Source organism: Bos grunniens, chromosome 25, assembly GCF_055505025.1.
Source record: "Bos grunniens cultivar Pamir isolate PY7600 chromosome 25, Bosgru_T2T1.0, whole genome shotgun sequence".
Classification (NCBI taxonomy): Eukaryota; Metazoa; Chordata; class Mammalia; order Artiodactyla; family Bovidae; genus Bos; species Bos grunniens.
In genome coordinates, this window is record NC_141189.1 from 13727762 (window position 1) to 13746930 (window position 19169).

Sequence of the window (19169 nt, forward strand, 5' to 3'; positions counted from 1 at the left end):
CTAGAGTGGAACTAATTAAGAGCTCGCAAAAGAGATTTTTCTATACATCAGTGATAACAGAAATGGCCAGGCACCCACATAACACCTGAAGTTAGAGGTGGAGGATGTGGCCTCTATGGAAACAGGATTGTGCGTTTTATGATGTTTTCATAGGAGGAGGACAGGCCACCTGTAATTGTGTGGGTATGAGCTGGTCTCTTTTCTACAAAACCTTCTCGGGTTTCTAGAGGTCAGACAGCTGTGTCTGGCTTTGCGGGTCCTCCAAGGATCCTTGGTGTGGTGTGGCCAGGTGTTATTGTGACCTTTCCAGTCGTCCTTCCCCCTCATGTAGCAAAATCTATCTTTTGGTTTAGGGATCTGTGCCTTTGCACCTGGTGGAATTCTCAATCCAGGGCCTCACCTTTCCCCCATAACAAACCAGATTGCTAATAGAGTACCCTGAGCTCTTGGCTTAGTCCAGAGATAGGCACACAGGCCACACAGATTTGATTGGAGTCCCTTTTCAGAATGGAAATGAATCTTAACAGAGAGAATCCTGTTTACCTTGGGGAGAGAGAGCCTGCTCAAGAATGATGCCAAGAGGGAAGACAGAACAAAGAGAGAGAGAGATAGCAAGACGAGGGGAGGGAGAGAATGTTGCTTGAGCTCTTTGGTTCCAAGTCAACCAAAGCTCATCCCTTTGACTTTCCCTATTATTTGAGCCAGTGTCTTTTAGTTTGAGGGGGTCTGGGTTGAGTTTTTGTTACTTACAAGCAAAAGAGTCTTGACCAATATTCATGGGAACTCCAATGTTGGCAAGGACTTGACTTTACATATCAAGAGGATATGGTTCAAACCCTGTAAATTTGGTCTCTGGACCATTTTTCAAAGATGTGGCGTTCCAGCACTACATACTCTGCAATGTCTCCAGGTTGAAAAATACAAACAAACAAGAAGAGAACTGGGGCCAGGGATTGGCCAGGGTTTTTTTTTTGGATGTTTGTTTTGAGTGCTTTTTTTTGTTTGTTTTTTTAAATCGTGCTCATGTTCAGTCGTGTCTGCTTGTGACCCTTTGGACTGTAGCCCGCCAGGCTCTTCTGTCCATGGGATTTTTCAGACAAGAATACCAGAGTGGGTTGCCATTTCCTTCTCTAGGGGATCTTCCTGACCCAGTGACTGAACTCTCATCTCCTATGTCTCCTACACTGCAGGCGGATTCTTTATCGGCTGAGCCATGTGTTAGGCATTGTACTAAATATTTTCATGTGGAGAATAGCATTGAAACATATACATTACCATATGTAAAACAGATGACCAGTGTGAGTTCGATACATGAAGCAGGGCACCCAAAGCCGGTGCTCTGGGACAACCTTGAGGGGTAGGGTGGGGAGAAAGGTGGGAGGGGTTTCAGGATGGGGAGGACACAGTTTACCTATGCTGATTCATGTTGGTGTATGGCAAAAACCATCACAATATTGTAAAGGAATTGTCCTCCAATTAAAATAAATTAATTAAAAAAATTCTCACGCGTTATATGCTCATAACAACCATATGAGGTAGGTCATGATATGATTCCCATTTCAGAGATGAAGAAAATTCAGCTCTTAGTATTTATTTAAGTGCTTTGCTCATGTAACCTGTATGTGGTGAGGCAAGATTTTAAGAAAGCCCTGTCCAGAGCTCAGAGCTGGAGTTGTTAACCATCATACCAATTTATCAAAAATAAATAGAGCATAGGGAGGGTAAAGACCTCCCCAGGTCTCTATCATGTATCTCAGAATCTCCTCACTCTTCACTAATGGCTCCAGAAAAACCTCCCTACAGGTTTGCTTTGATAGGTCCCCAAATAGTAGAAGAAAAATCCTTTTTTTTTTTTTTTTTTTTTGGTCCAAAGCCCTAACTTTCTTTCAAACTGTCTACTGTCTCACTACCTGCCATGGACCTCACCTACCCCTTAACCTCCAACACCTACCCCAGGAGAACAGGTTTTATTTTAGTAAAGTTATCACCCCCTCTGAGCTGGGAGCAGATGGTGTGGGTAACATGCCATGCCCTTTTCAGCTGGATAGGCATGTGATACCCAAGGTGCACGGCCAGGTCTCCAAATCCAGATGTCCATCTGACATCCAACAGAGACACTCTGATTTCAGCAGGGACGACTTGAGGAGACACAGCTGCAAAATTCTTTTTGACCTTTCAAGGAGCCCAGAAGTATTTGAATCTAGTTGTGACCACCACTGTCCAATCTTTCCATGGGATGAATGGAAAGAAAAAAAAAAAAGGCTCAGAGAGTTTTATTTTTTTCAGTCATTCAGCAAACATTTACTGAGTACCTGCTATGTGTGTGATTGTGCTAAATGCAGGGCATTTTTTTAAATTTTATTTTTAATTGGAGGATAATTACTTTACAATATTGTGTTGGTTTCTGCCATACATCAAAATGAATCAGCCATAGTTGTCTCTGACAACCCCTCCCTCTTGAACCTCCTTCCCATCTCCCACCCCATCAACACCCCTCTAGGTTGTCACCAAGCACCGGATTTGGGTTCCCTGAATCATACAGCAAAGTCCCACCAGCTACCTATTTTACAAATGGTAATGTATATGTTGGGTTTCCCTTGTGGCTTAGCTGGTAAAGAATCTGCCTGCAATGCGGGAGACCTGGGTTTGATCCCTGGGTTGGGAAGATCTCCTGGAGAAGGGAAAGGCTACCCACTCCAGTATTCTGGCCTGGAGAATTCCATGGACTGTATAGTCCATGGGGTCACAAAGAGTCAGAGACAACTGAGTGACTTTCACTTTCAATGTATGTTTCAATGCTACTCTCTCAAATTGTCCCACCCTCTCCTTCCCCCACTGTGTCCAAAACTCTGTTCTTTATGTCTGCACAACTCAGAGAGTTTTAAAGTAAGTTCCCTGGATCACATGGCTAGTCTACACAGGGCAGAGAAGAGAACCTGAATGACTGCATAGGAATCCTCTGGGGCTGCCTGGCCTGGGTCACCCCTCTGGCAGTTGTATCCCTTGTCCATCATGCTGAATGGTATGGAAGAGCTCTGCTGTGGCTTTCAGAGAAACTATTTATTCCCCAGTTGATGACTTTTGCTTGATTTCCCTCTCCCGTGCATGTTGTCAGATTGTCTACAGAACTCCGACAGCTGGTATTCCATTTAGGGACAACACTTGAGGGATGTGTCTTGAAAGGGCTCACACACAGATCCTGCTGCGTGCAATTCTACTCAACTTCCAGATATGTTAATAATATGATTTCATTCGAAGAAATGGAAAAGGAGTAAGGACAGTGAAGAGCCATTCTGTAAAGTGTCTTTGAAATGCCTAAGCTTGAGGAAATGACTCAGGACCACGAATGGAGAGCCAGGGCATGGTTTGGTCAGGTGGACCCAGATTCAAATCCTTACTCGCTGTTTGACTTTGGATAAATGACCACCTTGCTGAGTCTTGGTTTCCTCATCTGTTGCCTGGGGGCCACAGAACTGATCCCTTCGTACCTGCCTACAGGTCAGTCCAGTGTGTTAACAAATGAACAGCACTTGGCAGGCATGCCAGACAGCTATCCCTTATCCCAGTCCTCCTAGACTGGTCAATGTGAGTGAAGGAGTAAACATTCTGGAAGCAAACACTACTGAACTTAACATTCAACATGATTTATCGTAAGAATTCTGAAAAAGGCGTCAGTGATGGGAGAATAGATGATTCAAACACAAGGCCACTGAATTCCATATATGTCAAGGGACTGGAACCAAATAATAAAATGGGAAATTTGCCTCTTAGTGTCACCAAGCTTATGTTCTCCAGAGTCAAAATAGCCAGTGATTACAGGTGGTCCAACCAAAGCAAACCATCTTAAACCTCCCTTATTAGCATGAATGGGTTTCCCGGGTGGCTCAGTGGATAAAGAATCTGCCTCCAATGCAGGAGATGCAGGAGACGAGGGTTTGATCCCTGGGCCGGGAAGATCCCGTGGAGTAGGGCACAGCAACCCACTCCAGTATTCTTGCCTGGAGAATCCCATGGACAGAGGAGCCTGGCAGGCTGCAGTCTATAGGGTCACAAAGAGTTGGGCATGACTGAGTGACTGAGCAGGCACAATTGGGATGGATGGTGAGTGGGCATTGTGAGTGGTCACAAAGTCTTATATCTGACCTGTGCTGGCAGATGCTGACCTATCTATTTCACCAAATAATTGAGACACAAATACTGACAACACATTAGTACATCAGTTTATTCTATCTTAGTAAAGGAATTTTAAAAACGAGGGGTTGAGAGGGCCTGGAAGTTCAGCTTTTAGTGAAATAGTCTCATTGGATTGGGGACACAGAGACTGCCAACTCTGGGTAACACCAGGGAGCCCCTGAACTTAGTGGGGTTAACGACCTGTTATCCAAAGCACCCAGATGTGGCTTGACACCTGGTCAAGTGTCTGACTCAAGTTGATGATTTTCTCCCTATTAAACCAGGTGTGAATGATGGGAAGTCCACATCAGAATCTTTGTGTTAGATTCTTCTAGAGTGTTCTAGGCTCTTCTCTGCCTTCCTGGGGTTTTCTGTAAATGACTTCTTCTGGGGCTCTAGGAAAATCTACCCATGCTGTGAGGCCCTAATTCAGGACTTCCTGAAGATGTCAGGAAAACTTTCCTTATATGTAACTCGGAATTTCATTCTATTTCCTCTTGTCCTTTTTGTGGGAGAAGATGAGAAAAGTAATGCTTACCTAATGATTGCAGAGCCCTACCTACCATGAAGATAAGGCAGATCGGATTATGCAAAGGGCTGTGTGTGCATGAGGTGGGGTGGAGTGGGTGTGTGGTCTGTGTTGACATAAAAATCCAACAAATAAAGTGAAACCAAAGCAAAATGAAACCTAAAAAGTAGACAACTGCCCCCCGAAACATCTCCTATCAGAGGCACCTCAACCTTCAGACCCGTTTCTTCAAATTTTTCCATTCGTGTGGAATAATCAATACTTCCTAACTTAATGATCAAAATCTGAACACATTTGTGAAAGTATCAGACCCAAGATTCATAAAAGTGAGAAATACAGCCATTGAGGGACTTCTCTGGTGGTTCAGTGGCTAAGACCCCAGGCTCCCACTGTAGGGAGCCTGTGGTTTGATCCCTGGTCCAGGAACTAGATCCCACATGCCACAACTAAAGATCCCGCGTGCCTCAACTAAGACGTGGCACAGCCAAATAAACACAAAAATGTATATTTTAGAAGACTTCAGTGTTAAATTGGCTTTCCTGGTAGCTCAGATGGTAAAGAGTCTGCCTGCAATGCAAGAGACCTGGGTTTGATCCCCAGGTCAGGAAAATTCTCTGGAGAAGGGGGTGGCTACCTACTGAGTATTCTTGCTTGGAGAATCCCATGGACAGAGGAGCCCGGTGGGCTACACAGTCCATGTGGCTGCAGAGTCGGACACAACTGAGTGACTAACACATTTTCACTGTTAAATAAATAAATAAAAGGCTAGTGACCTTTAAAAAAATACAGTCACTGACATAAAATGATGCTGACGGCCTTTGAAAACCCTCCTGTTAATTTCTAAGGGACTCACACTACAGCATTTTCAAACTTCCTTCACACTCCAGAAGCTCCAGCATTGCTGAGCTACAAGACATCTGACGTGGGCTTCTTCAGATTCTGACTCTGCTGCAAAATGCCTGTTTCCCTGGCTATCCCCTCCTTCTTTGCTCTGAAACAGATGTGCCCTTTCACCTTTTTAAGGCAAAGACTTCCTGCATCTTTAGGTTTTTATTCCTCCTTGATTCCTTCCTCTGATACCAAATACAGCAGAATTTCCAAGCACCATGGGTCATCCAGCTTTACAGGCAAGCTAATCAGCATGGGAATATGTTGGCTTCAGCAAAGCTCTAAAAAGAAGAGGAGGAAGAGAGAGCATCCTGGGTGGGGAGCAGCAAGAGGGGAGGTGGTCTGGGAGCAGGGCTCTGGGTCTGGGGGAATGTCCCAGCTCCCTTTCTCCATCGGTCAATTGGGGTTGCTGAGAAGATAAAATTTGGAGAGAGAAGAGTTCCATCGCGGAAATTCCCTGGTGGTCCAGTGGTTAAGAATCTACCTGCCAATTCAGGGGACAAGGGTTTGATCCCTGGTCCAGGAAGATTCCGCATGCCACGGAGCAACTAAGCCCATGTGCCTCAACTACTGCGCCTGTGCTCTAGAGCTCGGGAGCTACAACTACTGAAGCCTGTGCCACTCACAGCCCATGTTCTGTAACAAGAGAGGCCATAGAAATGAGAAGCCCATGCACCGCACCTAGAGAGTAGCCCCTACTCGCTGCAACTAGAGAAAGCCCTCGAGCAGCAACGAAGACCCAGTGCAGTCAAAAATAAATAAATAAAGAGGTCCATCACTGAAAGAAAGAAAGGGAACCACCATGTCCCTTCAGAGTTAGATGCTGCATTTACCAACCAAGATGTGTGATGGTGGATACTGCCAGGTTGGAGGGGGATTCTGAGATGTCAGCCAGGCTACAGGTGAAGTGACTGGACAGGCGAGCGTGCAGCCTGGATCAAGGGTGAGAGCAGACAGGAAGAGGTTGACCGCTGGCAGGATGCGTCAGCCCAAACAGCTGAAGGCCAAGAAGATTCAGGAAGCATAAGCCATGCAATTAGGCCATCAGACGGCAGTAGAAGCAGGGAGAGGCTCAAACTGCCAACAGGCCCCTGTCTGTGGGCAGCAGGCATAGGGGAAAGATGGAAGGGAGAAGGCCACGGTCACCACAAGGTCTCAAATGGACTCTCTCAGTCCTGGGGCACCAGGGTGAATTCTGTGTCTGTGTGTCCGTCTCTTTCCAGACATCTTTGCCCAGAGTGAAATCGGGGAGGCTCCTTCCTGAATCTGGGGAGGGCTGCAGGCATTAAATAAATGCACTGGGGACACGGATCATATCCCAGGTTGGAAAAATCTTACCACTAAACACACGAGGTTGTGTTTGGGGCCAAAAAACGCTGACGTACTTTAAAAACCCTCTCTGACGTGAAAATACATAAAAGGGATTGTGTAATCAAGGTCACATAGGTCACTCAAGAAAGCAAGGTGCTAATCACAAATAATATTTCTTTTATTAAATAAGACCATGAATTTTAAAGCACAGTTTCCTGGTCCTTATCAATCACCCCTAAATGGGAACTGTGGCTAATCCTATATGAACTAATCATTAAAGCATACCCAGGAAACCCCTAAGTCAGCCATTTATTTTATTAATAGATGAGCTTTGGGGTAATAAAAAGACAGTGCTTAGAGTTCAGATGATTTCCCAGGGCAGTCTGACCTTTCTCAAATTACTAAGACTTGCGACATTTCTCTGAATAAAACACCGATCCATAAACAAAGGCTCTTGTGGAAAAAAGCAATGCCCAGAAATACTCTTCCTACCCGTCTCAAGAGTGTGTCTGACAGCTGGGGCCCACCCCCCAATGCTTCTACTGTGTGAGCACCGAGTCTATCAGCTAAGAACCAGATGGAACGGAGAAGCCAGGCCTGCTGTTATATGAAATTTTAATCCAATCCCTGCCCTCCTCACCGTTGTTCATCCTCCCACTTCCCCTGCCTGCCCAGCTGTAAATGGCATTGGCTGTGACCTTCCTGCCCTAGTGTGGTCTGTGTGGCTCCAACTCCAAATGCAGTCATTGATGCTATGGCCCAGGTCCCAGGCAGGGTGACCAAGGCACCTTCTGAACCACAAGTGGGTTTTGTTCGCTGTGTACACTGCATGCCAAGTCACTTCAGTCGTGTCCGACTCATAGCAACCCTATGTGCTGTAGCCGGCCAGGCTCCTCTGTCCATGGGATTCTCCAGGCAAGAATACTGGTGTGGGTTGCCATGCCCTCCTCCAGGGGATCTTCCTGACCCAGGATTGACCTGCACCTCCCGCATTGGCAGGTGGGTTCTTTACCTCTGGCACCACCTGGGAAGCCAGCACTTTTGAAACCTTTAAATGTGAACAGCATTAACAAGGGTGCATTGCTCTTAAGTTTACCCCAATCCCCTGCCTAGTTCCCAGACTTCGGTTACTTTTGCCGTCGCGGAGGATAAGCCATTTCCCGCAACAGTTCAGCCCAGACAGGGCCCACAGGTGCCCAGGACCAACTCAGCCCCATGTCGTCTGCCTGTTGTGGGGTTCAGCCGGTTCTAATGCAGCAACTCCAAGACCAGGGAACCAAATTGCATTCTGGTCTTTCTGTGACAGCTTACCATCTGCACATATTGGCTTGTTGCAATATGTTCAGGAAAAAAAAAACAACCAGAAGAAAGTAGTAGACCTTTTTAAAAAGTCTCAACCTTAAGTTAAAAATTGCTGGTAGCCTGCTATGCTGTTTTAAGGTAATTTTAAAAAATATCTGTACATCAGAGTTTTAACAGCTCTGACTTTCAAAGTTGGAAAGAGGGATTCAATTATTTAACTTCCCTGGAACTCTCTGCTGATTAGGGAATAAGGTAGGCTTTATTTTTCTTTCATGAACCTAAAAGAAATGACCTCTCATGATCTCATTTTTGGCCCTAGGAGAAGCTATTTCTTCTGTAACTACTTGGTGGGGTTCATCAAAGTTTTTCTCAGCATGGCTTTTTTTTTTTTTTGGCCAGTGTGTTCAGAGACCATAGCATAAAAGTAATCCATTTCTAAGGATCTTGTGAAGTAGATGTAACTATCTCGATGTTTACGGGTGAGGATACACACTCAGAGAAGCTACACCCCTTGCCCAAGGTCACACAATTAGCCACTTGACTTGATCCAGTAGCTCAAACAGGCTCTTTGCACCACCCAAGCGGCCCCCACTAACTAAAGGCCCACATCACTAAGCCCCTCAGCAAGTCACAGACCTCAGAGTCACCAAAGGAAGGAAGGGTCAACACAAGTCTTGCAAAAATTCAGAGTTTGGGGGAAAAATAGAAAAAACAGAAACCTACTGCATCTTTGCACAAAGGATATTTTAGCTTTGGTCCTGGATTTGTGGGTTCCATCCATGGCCACTTCACCCCAGGAGTCTGTAAACACATTTTTCATCCAGAGGATGTGGAGGCGTTGGCCTCTTCTAAAGCAGGCAGAGAGCAGAAGCAAAGGTGCTTACTGGGAACTTCCCCAGTGGTCCAGTGGTTAGGAATCTACCTTGCAATGTAGGGGATGTGGGTTCAACCCCTGGTCGGGGAACTAAGTTACTCCCACATGCTGTGGAGCAACCAAGCCCAAGCACCTCAACTACTGAGCCTGTGTACCACGATAGAAGACCCTGCATGATGCAACTAAGACCCCATGTATGTGCTCAGTCCAACTCTTTGTGACCCCATGGTCTGTAGCCCACCAGGCTCCTCTGTCCATGGGGATTCTCCAGGCAAGAATACTGGAGTGGATTGTCATGCCCTCCTCCAGGGGATCTTCCCAACACAGGAATTGAACCCACGTCTTCCACATTGCAGGCATATTCTTTACCATCTGAGCTACCAGGGAAGCCCAAGACCCCATGCAGTCAAATAAATAAATAAATATAAAAAATAAAATAAACACTTACTTTTTAAACTAAATACTGATGATTAAAAAAACAAGGGTACTTACCACCTTCAAACTCTGTCTGGCAATTCCCCGAGGTCTCATTCAGGCTCTCCTCCTCGTTGATGATGATGTTCTCAATGTCCTTCATCGTTAAGTGGTCCCGGAAGGCATGATAGAGGATGTGCTTCAACTCTTCCAGAGTTATCCTCTGCATGTCGAACTGTGGAGATAAAAGGGGCATGAGAAGGTCTGGGCACACGGGGGTGAGAACTCAGCTTGGGGCATGATGTATGATGTGTAGTTGCTTCAGTCATGTCCGACTGTGACCCCATGGACTGTAGCCCACCAGGCTCCTCTGTCATTGGGATTTTCCAGGCAAGAATCCTGGAGTGGGTTGCCCTGCCCTCCTCCAGGGGATCTTCCCCAACCTGTGTCTTGCGATTTGATCTTCTACATCTTACATCTCCTGCCTTGGCAGATGGGTTTTTCATCACTAGCGCCACCTGGGACATGACTAGCAAGTCCCAAGCCTCCTCTACGCAAACTTGTCCCAGCTTTTCAAGACATCAGATGAGCAGTTTTCCGCCACACTCAGCTTCAAGCACACTTGTGAACTTGCAGGAACTTCTCAGAATTCAGGGAGTGCGACATTCCCCGCTCCGTCGAGACTCCTGGTGAAAAACACTCCACCTGCTCGTTTGGCTTCTTCCTGCTCATCCAGCCATCTGCTATCACCCCTCCACACCTCGCGTACTTTGGAGTTGTGTCACACTTCAGACAATGCATATGTCTCTAGAAAGTTTTAAACCTTCCAAGAAATCAGCAACTCTCATCTTGCTCTAAGTATGTATCTTGTTCTAACAAGATAAAATGCACGTTTGCACGTTCAAAGTCATGTTTATGCAGAACAGCTGAGAAAAAGGTGTAACGTTTCCACTTATGTTCTTCCCCTGCAAGGGAGATTAACCTTTCTACTCCATTTCTATCAGATTTGCTTCTATCACTTTTTTTGGCCAATGAAACGAGAGTAGAACTCACATAGGGTATTATCGATTAGACACTTTAAGAGCCATCATGTGGTTCTAGTCTGTGACCTTTTCCTTCTTCGATGAGAACAGCATGCCCTAAAAAGAACAGGTCCCAGAATGAGGATAAAGTGGAGAAGACAGCCCATAAAAGAAAAGTAATGTGAGTAAGAAATGTCCTTTGTCATTATTAGCCACAGAGGTTTGGGGCTTCTTTATTACTATGGTATAACTTGGTTTGAGTCAACAATACAGAAATTAGTACATAGAAATGAGAAGCTACCATAACAAAAATTCTAAAATATGATGTGTGGATTCCCGGGTCAGGCAGGCAGTGGGAAATAAGAAAACAGTATTGGGGGCTTCCCTGGTGGTCCAGTGGTTAAGAGTCTACCTTGCAATGCAGGGGACACCAGTTTGATCCCTGGTCCAGGAAGATCCCCCATGCCTTGGGGCAACTAAGCCCGTATTCCACAACTGGAGAGTAGCCCCAGCTCTCTGTAACTAGAGAAAGCCTGCACACGGTGACACAGAGCCAGTACAACCAAAACTAAAAAAGAAAGAAAATGGTATTGGTGGCTGGGAAGATAACAACCCATGTTCAGTGCAGTTCAGTTCAGTCGCTCAGTCGTGTCCGACTCTTCGAGACCCCATGAATCGCAGCACGCCAGGCCTCCCTGTCCATCACCAACTCCCGGAGTTCACCCAGACCCACGTCCATTGAGTCAGTGATGCCATCCAGCCATCTCATCCTCTGTCGTCCCCTTCTCCTCCTGCCCCCAATCTCTCCCAGCATCAGAGTCTTTTCCAATGAGTCAACTCTTCCCATGAGGTGGCCAAAGTACTGGAGTTTCAGCTTCAGCATCATTCCCTCCAAAGAAATCCCAGGGCTGATCTCCTTCAGAATGGACTGGTTGGATCTCCTTGCAGTCCAAGGGACTCTCAAGAGTCTTATCCAACACCACAGTTCAAAAGCATCAATTCCTCGGCACTCAGCTTTCTTTATAGTCCAACTCTCACATCCATACATGACCACAGGAAAAACCATAGCCTTGACTAGACGAATCTTTGTTGGCAAAGTAATGTCTCTGCTTTTGAATATGCTATCTAGGTTCGTCACAACTTTCCTTCCAAGGAGTAAGCGTCTTTTAATTTCATGGCTGCAGTCACCATCTGCAGTGATTTGGGAACATAGAAAAATAAAGTCAGCCACTGTTTCCACTGTTTCCCCATCTATTTCCCATGAAGTGGTGGGACCAGATGCCATGATCTTCGTTTTCTGAATATTGAGCTTGAAGCCAACTTTTTCACTCTCCACTTTCACTTTCATCAAGAGGCTTTTGAGTTCCTCTTCACTTTCTGCCATAAGGGTGGTGTCATCTGCATATCTGAGGTTATTGATATTTCTCCTGGCAATCTTGATCCCAGCTTGTGTTTCTTCCAGTCCAGCGTTTCTCATGATGTACTCTGCATAGAAGTTAAATAAGCAGGGTGATAATATACAGCCTTGACATACTCCTTTTGCTATTTGGAACCAGTCTGTTGTTCCATGTCCAGTTCTAACTGTTGCTTCCTGACCTGCATGCAGATTTCTCAAGAGGCAGGTCAGGTGGTCTGGTATTCCCATCTCTTTCAGAATTTTCCACAGTTTATTGTGATCCACATAGTCAAAGACTTTGGCATAGTCAATAAAGCAGAAATAGATGTTTTTCTGGAACTCTCTTGCTTTTTCCATGATCCAGCAGATGTTGGCAATTTGATCTCTGGTTCCTCTGCCTTTTCGAAAACCAGCTTGAACATCAGGAAGTTCACGGTTCACATATTGCTGAAGCCTGGCTTGGAGAATTTTGAGCATTACTTTACTAGCATGTGAGATGAGTGCAATTGTGCGTTAGTTTGAGCATTCTTTGGCATTGCCTTTCTTTGGGATTGGGATGAAAACTGACCTTTTCCAGTCCTGTGGCCACTGCTGAGTTTTCCAAATTTGCTGGCATATTGAGTGCAGTACTTTCACAGCATCATCTTTCAGGATTTGAAATAGCTCCACTGGAATTCCATTACCTCCACTAGCTTTGTTCGTAGTGATGCTTTCTAAGGCCCACTTGACTTCACATTCCAGGATGTCTGGCTCTAGGTCAGTGATCACATCATCGTGATTATCTGGGTCATGAAGATCTTTTTTTATAGTTCTTCTGTGTATTCTTGCCATCTCTTCTTAATATCGTCTGCTTCTGTTAGGTCCATACCATTTCTGTCCTTTATCGAGCCCATCTTTGCATGAAATGTCCCCTTGGTATCTCTAATTTTCTTGAAGAGATCTCTAGTCTTTCCCATTCTGTTGTTTTCCTCTATTTCTTTGCATTGATCACTGAGGAAGGCTTTCTTATCTCTTCTTGCTATTCTTTGGAACTCTGCATTCAGATGCTTATATCTTTATTTTTCTCCTTTGCTTTTTGCTTCTCTTTTTTTCACAGCTATTTGTAAGGCTTCCCCAGACAGCCATTTTGCTTTTTTGCATGTCTTTTCCATGGGGATGGTCTTGATCCCTGTCTCCTGTACAGTGTCATGAACCTCAGTCCATAGTTCATCAGGCACTCTATCAAATCTAGGCCCTTAAATCTATTTCTCACTTCCACTGTAAGGGATTTGATTTAGGTCATACCTGAATGGTCTAGTGGTTTTCCCTACTTTCTTCAATCCATGTTACGCAGTAGCAAAACATTTGGTAAAACTGTTGCCTGTGATAACTCAGAGGGTGGATACATATTGAATAATTCTGTGGCTTTAGGTAAAAAGTTTGGGTGCAGCAGGGTCTAGCTGCAAGTTGCAAGTGGTTGCTCATCTATAAGAAAGAAATCAACTCAGAGTGAAATAAACAGATGATACCTCATTGTAGTTTTGATTTGCATTTCTCTAATAATTAGTAATGTAGAGCATCTTTTCATGTGTTTATTGGACATCTGTATGTCTTTTCTGGAGAAATGTCTGTTTAGGTCTTCTGCCCATTTTTTGATTAGGCTCTTTGTTTTCCTGATATTGAGCTGTATGAGCTACTTAGATATCATGGAGATAAACCGTTTGTCATATTGTTTCATTTGCAATTATTTTCTTCCATTCTGAGGATTGTCTTTTAATCTTGTTTATTGTTTCCTTTGCTGTGCAAAAGCTTTGGTACCTCACACTAGTCAGAATGGTCATCATGAAAAAATCTACAAACAATAAATGTGGAGAGGATGTGGAGAAAAGGGAACCCTCCTACATGACTTACACAGTTGTGTCTGAGTCTTCATGACCCCATGGACTGTGGCCTGCCAGGCTCCTCTGTCCATGGAATATTCCAGGCAAGAATACTGGAGTGGACAGCGATTCCCTTCTCCAGGGATCTTCCCAGCCCAGGGAATGAACCCAGGTCTCCCGCACTGAAGGCAGATCCTTTACCATCTGAGCCGCCACGGAAGCCCTCCAAAAAGTGAAAGTTTCTCAGTTGTGTCCGGCTCTTTGAGACCCCATGGACTGTGCGCCACCAGGCTCCTCTGTCCATGGAATTCCCCAGGGAAGAACACTGGAGTGGGTGGCCATTCTCTTCTCCAGGAGATCTTCTTGACCCAGGGATCAAACCCGGGTTTCCTGCATTGCAGGCAGACTCTTTACCACCTGAGCCACCAGGAAACAGAACTAGGGTCTAATGTAATCAAGTAACATTCTTCACCCCAAGGTCTGTTCAACAGGATTTCAGAATTGCTCTGAGGCTTTGGCTGATGTGTATCTTCCCTTGTTTGTTTTCTGGATGAGCACGTTCTTGGTGGTTAGCCCAACTCTGCCATTATTATACACGTGTGTGCATGGTGGCAGGGGAGGGTGATTTGTCTCCATAAGCTCATATGTCTTCAGATCAAGAGAAGTCACCTACATCTTGAGATTCTAGATCTTGAGTCTTCCATTGTCCTTGGGTGGGACTTCCAAGTGTCTTCCTTGGGGAGGGGATGAATGCTTTTTGTGTCTGAAGGGAGGGAAGTGAGTATTTAGGAAAAGAGTGTGGGCTGTAACGGGTTATATTATTTCCAATGATTTCTTCCCCTTTCCTGTCAGAGGATGTCTCCCTGCCCATTCGCACCAGGCTTTGGCCAATAACATGAGAATGAAATTTGTATATGAAAGTGATGGAATTCTGAGGAAAAGTTTCAAACCCATCAGTGTGTCCTGCCATTTCTCTTTTTTTTTCTGCCACAAAAGCACAAAAATAGGGGGTGTTCCTTCATCCTGGCCCCCAGAGTGAATGCAACATGGAGCTAATCCACAGGGGGCATGTAATTTGAGTGAGAAATAAACCCTGGTTGTCAGCCACTACGCCTGACATTGGGATTTCTGCAGGATAACTCACCCAAGACTGAATTCAGAAGTCAATGATTGAAGTTAGACTGGATCATAATGAAAGGAAGTTTGAGGCATTTTTTGAAAATGTCTTTTAAATTGTCTTTTTAAAAAAGACATTTTCTTTCTCCCTGATTTCTTTGTAAAGCGATTGCCACCTTCCTTTCAATAATTTAATTGACAAATTAAATTGGGTTACTGGAACTTGCTGGAAACCTAAATGACTCGAGCTCAAAGCCATTTATATGAGTGAGAATAATTGAAAGGGGAGTGTGTGTGTAAGTGGATTTGTTTTCTGCATCACAGTTTAATTGACTGTGAAAGTGAATTCCGAGATACACTTAGGGTTGACCCATGACATCATCTCCCTTTAGATTTGAGAGGAGAACGTGTGGTTGTTAGCCTGGATGTTGAGAGAAGCCTGGAAAAATGTATGGTGAGGATGATGGACCTCACAGATGGGAAATTTGGGGTCCCTCTGCCACGGTTAGAGACTAAGAGTGACAACATCAAAGAGACTCTGAGAAAATGAGCAGCCAGTTCCTGGAAGACCAATCGAAGGACTGCAGTGTCTGAAAAATTCTCCCCAGCTGAGAATTTGCTGAAATTCAGGTATTAGGTGAAAAGAACTTCAAGGGCTGTAAAAAGAGAAGGAAAAATGGAGATTCCAGAAATCTATAGTTTTCCTTTAATTTGGTTCTCTGGGTCAGGTTGAATGTTAGAATACTATGGTTTAAGCAAAATCAGTTGAGTAGAATTCCATGTTTTCTATATTGTCATAATAGATCTTTTACAAGTTTGAAAGAAGTCACTATAAAACAGTATGGGCACAGTGCCAACAAGTTTTTTTTCCATCATGGGCAATCCATTTTTCTTGAGTCAATTTTGAAATTATGTCCTTTCTCAGAAACCCAGCAGAAAGGTTTTCATTATTGTTAGCATGGAACCATGCACAAGAGTACCACAATTTTACATTTCTCTCAATACTTCTTATATCTCACTTTGTATTTTTAACCCTATTTGTCTTCCTTCTAGGTGTGATTTTTGTTGTTTCTTCTGTTTCTAGTGGATCACAATTAAAGAATGTAGCCTGTACATCTGCTGTTTTTAGGACTCTAAGCAGTTTCCCAATATGGTAAAGTCTCTGTAGAGTTAATTACACAAATATAGTTGCCCTTGTTAATTATATTATGTAGCCTTATAAGTATAATCTGTATCTCCTGTAACCTTACTTTCTTTTACTTGAATTGTCAAAGACCATGAGTAATGCATTACAGTCCGTGGAAAAGAATCGCATCTCCATATATTGTTTTTTTAGTCTTAATATTTTTTAAATGAGGCTCTTCTTTATAGCAAGACAACTGAGTTCCTAATTCAACAAATGGTTATGGAGGCCAGCTCCACACCAGACACTGTGATGGAGACACAGAGATGAGCAAGACATTGATCCTGCTCTCAAAAGGCAAGCAAACGAGCGATTTTGATTCAGTAGGATAACTGGCTGTGACAAGGGCAGCCCAGGATGGCTTGGAACCCCCTGGGAAATGTCCATCAAACAGCCATATGCTGAGTTCGTCTAAGGACTTGGAGCAGAAGGGTTTCAGGGATGAGGTGAGAATTGTGGTTGTGGTGCTAGTCAATAAACACCTGTATGCCATGATGAGGAGCTCAGTTGCTGCTGTTGTTTCTATGGAAGTATAGTTGGTTTACAGTGTTGTGTTAGTTCCAGGTGTGGGGCAAAGTGATGTAGTTATACACACACATACATATACATATATATGTGTGAGTGTGTATATATATATGTTCTTTTTCAGATCCTTTTTCATTATAGGTTCTTATAAGATATTGAATATAGTTCCCTGTGCTATACAGGACGTCCTTGTTGTTTATTTTATATATAACAGCATGCATCTGTTAATTCCAAACTCCTAATTTATCCCTCCCTCCCTCTCCCCTTCAGTAAGTGTAAGTTTGTTTTCAATGTCTGTGAGTCTGTTTCTATTTTGTAAATAAGTTCGTTTGTATCTTTTTTTTAAGATTCTACATAGAAGTGACATCATAGGATATTTGTCTTCCACTGTCTGACTCACTTCACTTAGTAGGATAATCTCTAGGTCCACCCACAGCTTGGTTGTTTGTTTGTCTTCCCGACCCCAGGGATTGAACCTGCATCTCCCGTGACTGCATCTCCCGGATTCTTTACTGATGAGCCACTGGGGAAGCTGCCAGGCCCAAGATGAAGCCACTTCTACCTGAGGCATCATATTAGCAAATCAAAACCTACATAACTTTCATGTCCCTGTAAACACTTCTCTTGACCAGAAACCCAGGATGTCCAGTCAGCCAATTACCAAATGCCAACCCAACTCTGGGCCTTCTCATCCCAAACAAGGGTGACCTTGTGACCCCAGCCAATCTGCTATTTCCTATGTTTCTCTTCTTTGTTCTTTATTCTTATCTTACAAAGGCTTCCTGCCTTCTGCCCCATGGTGTTGTTCTCAGAATGGAGACTGTCTGCTTCATGAAGCATTAAATAAAGTTTGCTGATATCACCAGAACTGTCTTCTTTAATCATTTTTTAACTGTGGGCTATGGCGACAGATAATCACAATGGTGTGATTACTGACCTAGAGCCAGACATCCTGGAATGTGAAGTCAAGTGGGCCTTAGAAAGCATCACTATGAACAAAGCTAGTGGAAGTGATGGAATTCCAGTTGAGCTATTCCAAATCCTGAAAGATGATGCTATGAAAGTGCTGCACTCAATATGCCAGCAAATTTGGAAAACTCAGCAGTGGCCACAGGACTAGAAAAGGTCAGTTTTCATTCCAATCCCAAAGAAAGGCAATGCCAAAGAATGCTCAAACTAACGCACAATTGCACTCATCTCACATGCTAGTAAAGTAATGCTCAAAATTCTCCAAGCCAGGCTTCAGCAATATGTGAACCGTGAACTTCCTGATGTTCAAGCTGGTTTTAGAAAAGGCAGAGGAACCAGAGATTAAATTGCCAACATCTGCTGGATCATGGAAAAAGCAAGAGAGTTCCAGAAAAACATCTATTTCTGCTTTATTGACTATGCCAAAGCCTTTGACTGTGTGGATCACAATAAACTGTGGAAAATTCTGAAAGAGATGGGAATACCAGACTACCTGATCTGCCTCTTGAGAAATCTGCATGCAGGTCAGGAAGCAACAGTTAGAACTGGACATGGAACAACAGACTGGTTCCAAATAGGAAAAGGAGTTCGTCAAGGCTGTATATTGTCACCCTGTTTATTTAACTTATATGCAGAGTACATCATGAGAAACGCTGGACTGGAAGAAACACAAGCTGGAATCAAGATTGCCGGGAGAAATATCAATAACCTCAGATATGCAGATGACACCACCCTTATGGCAGAAAGTGAAGAGGAACTCAAAAGCCTCTTGATGAAAGTGAAAGTGGAGAGTGAAAAAGTTGGCTTAAAGCTCAACATTCAGAAAACGAAGATCATGGCATCCGGTCCCACCACTTCATGGCAAATAGATGGGGAAACAGTGGAAACAGTGGCTGACTTTATTTTTCTGGGCTCCAAAATCACTACAGATGGTGACTGCAGCTATGAGATTAAAAGACGCTTACTCCTTGGAAGGAAAGTTATGACCAACCTAGATAGCATATTCAAAAGCAGAGACATTACTTTACCAACGAAGGTCCATCTAGTCAAGGCTATGGTTTTTCCTGTGGTCATGTATGGATGTGAGAGTTGGACTGTGAAGAAGGCTGAGCACCGAAGAATTGATGCTTTTGAACTGTGGTGTTGGAGAAGACTGTTGAGAGTCCCTTGGACTGCAAGGAGATCCAACCAGTCCATTCTGAAGGAGATCAGCCCTGGGATTTCTTTGGAAGGAATGATGCTAAAGCTGAAACTCCAGTACTTTGGCCACCTCATGTGAAGAGTTGACTCATTGGAAAAGAGTCTGATGCTGGGAGGGATTGGGGGCAAGAGGAGAAGGGGACGACAGAGGATGAGATGGCTGGATGGCATCACTGACTCAATGGACGTGAGTCTCAGTGAACTCCGGGAGTTGGTGATGGACAGGGAGGCCTGGCGTGCTGCAATTCATGGGGTTGCAAAGAGTCGGACATGACTGAGCAACTGACCTGATCTGATCTGACAGCATTCAAGAGCTGTGTAAGAAAGAGGTGGACAAGGTGAGTCACTGTGTGTGGAGGTTGAAGCTGAATGAACTGGTCAGGATAACACCAGGTTTCGTGTTCAGCT

At 44.3% G+C, this 19169-nt stretch overlaps 1 protein-coding gene across 3 annotated transcripts in view; it reads right to left on the minus strand.

Annotated features, from left to right (window-relative positions):
- Positions 1 to 19169, minus strand: part of CALN1 (calneuron 1) — a 462927-nt gene that overhangs the window by 14895 nt on the left and 428863 nt on the right. For all 3 annotated transcript variants that reach the window (XM_086374691.1, XM_086374690.1, XM_086374692.1), the window contains exon 5: positions 9570 to 9726. In XM_086374691.1, coding sequence (XP_086230817.1) covers positions 9570 to 9726 — 157 coding nt within the window. The remainder of the gene's footprint in view (positions 1 to 9569; positions 9727 to 19169) is intronic.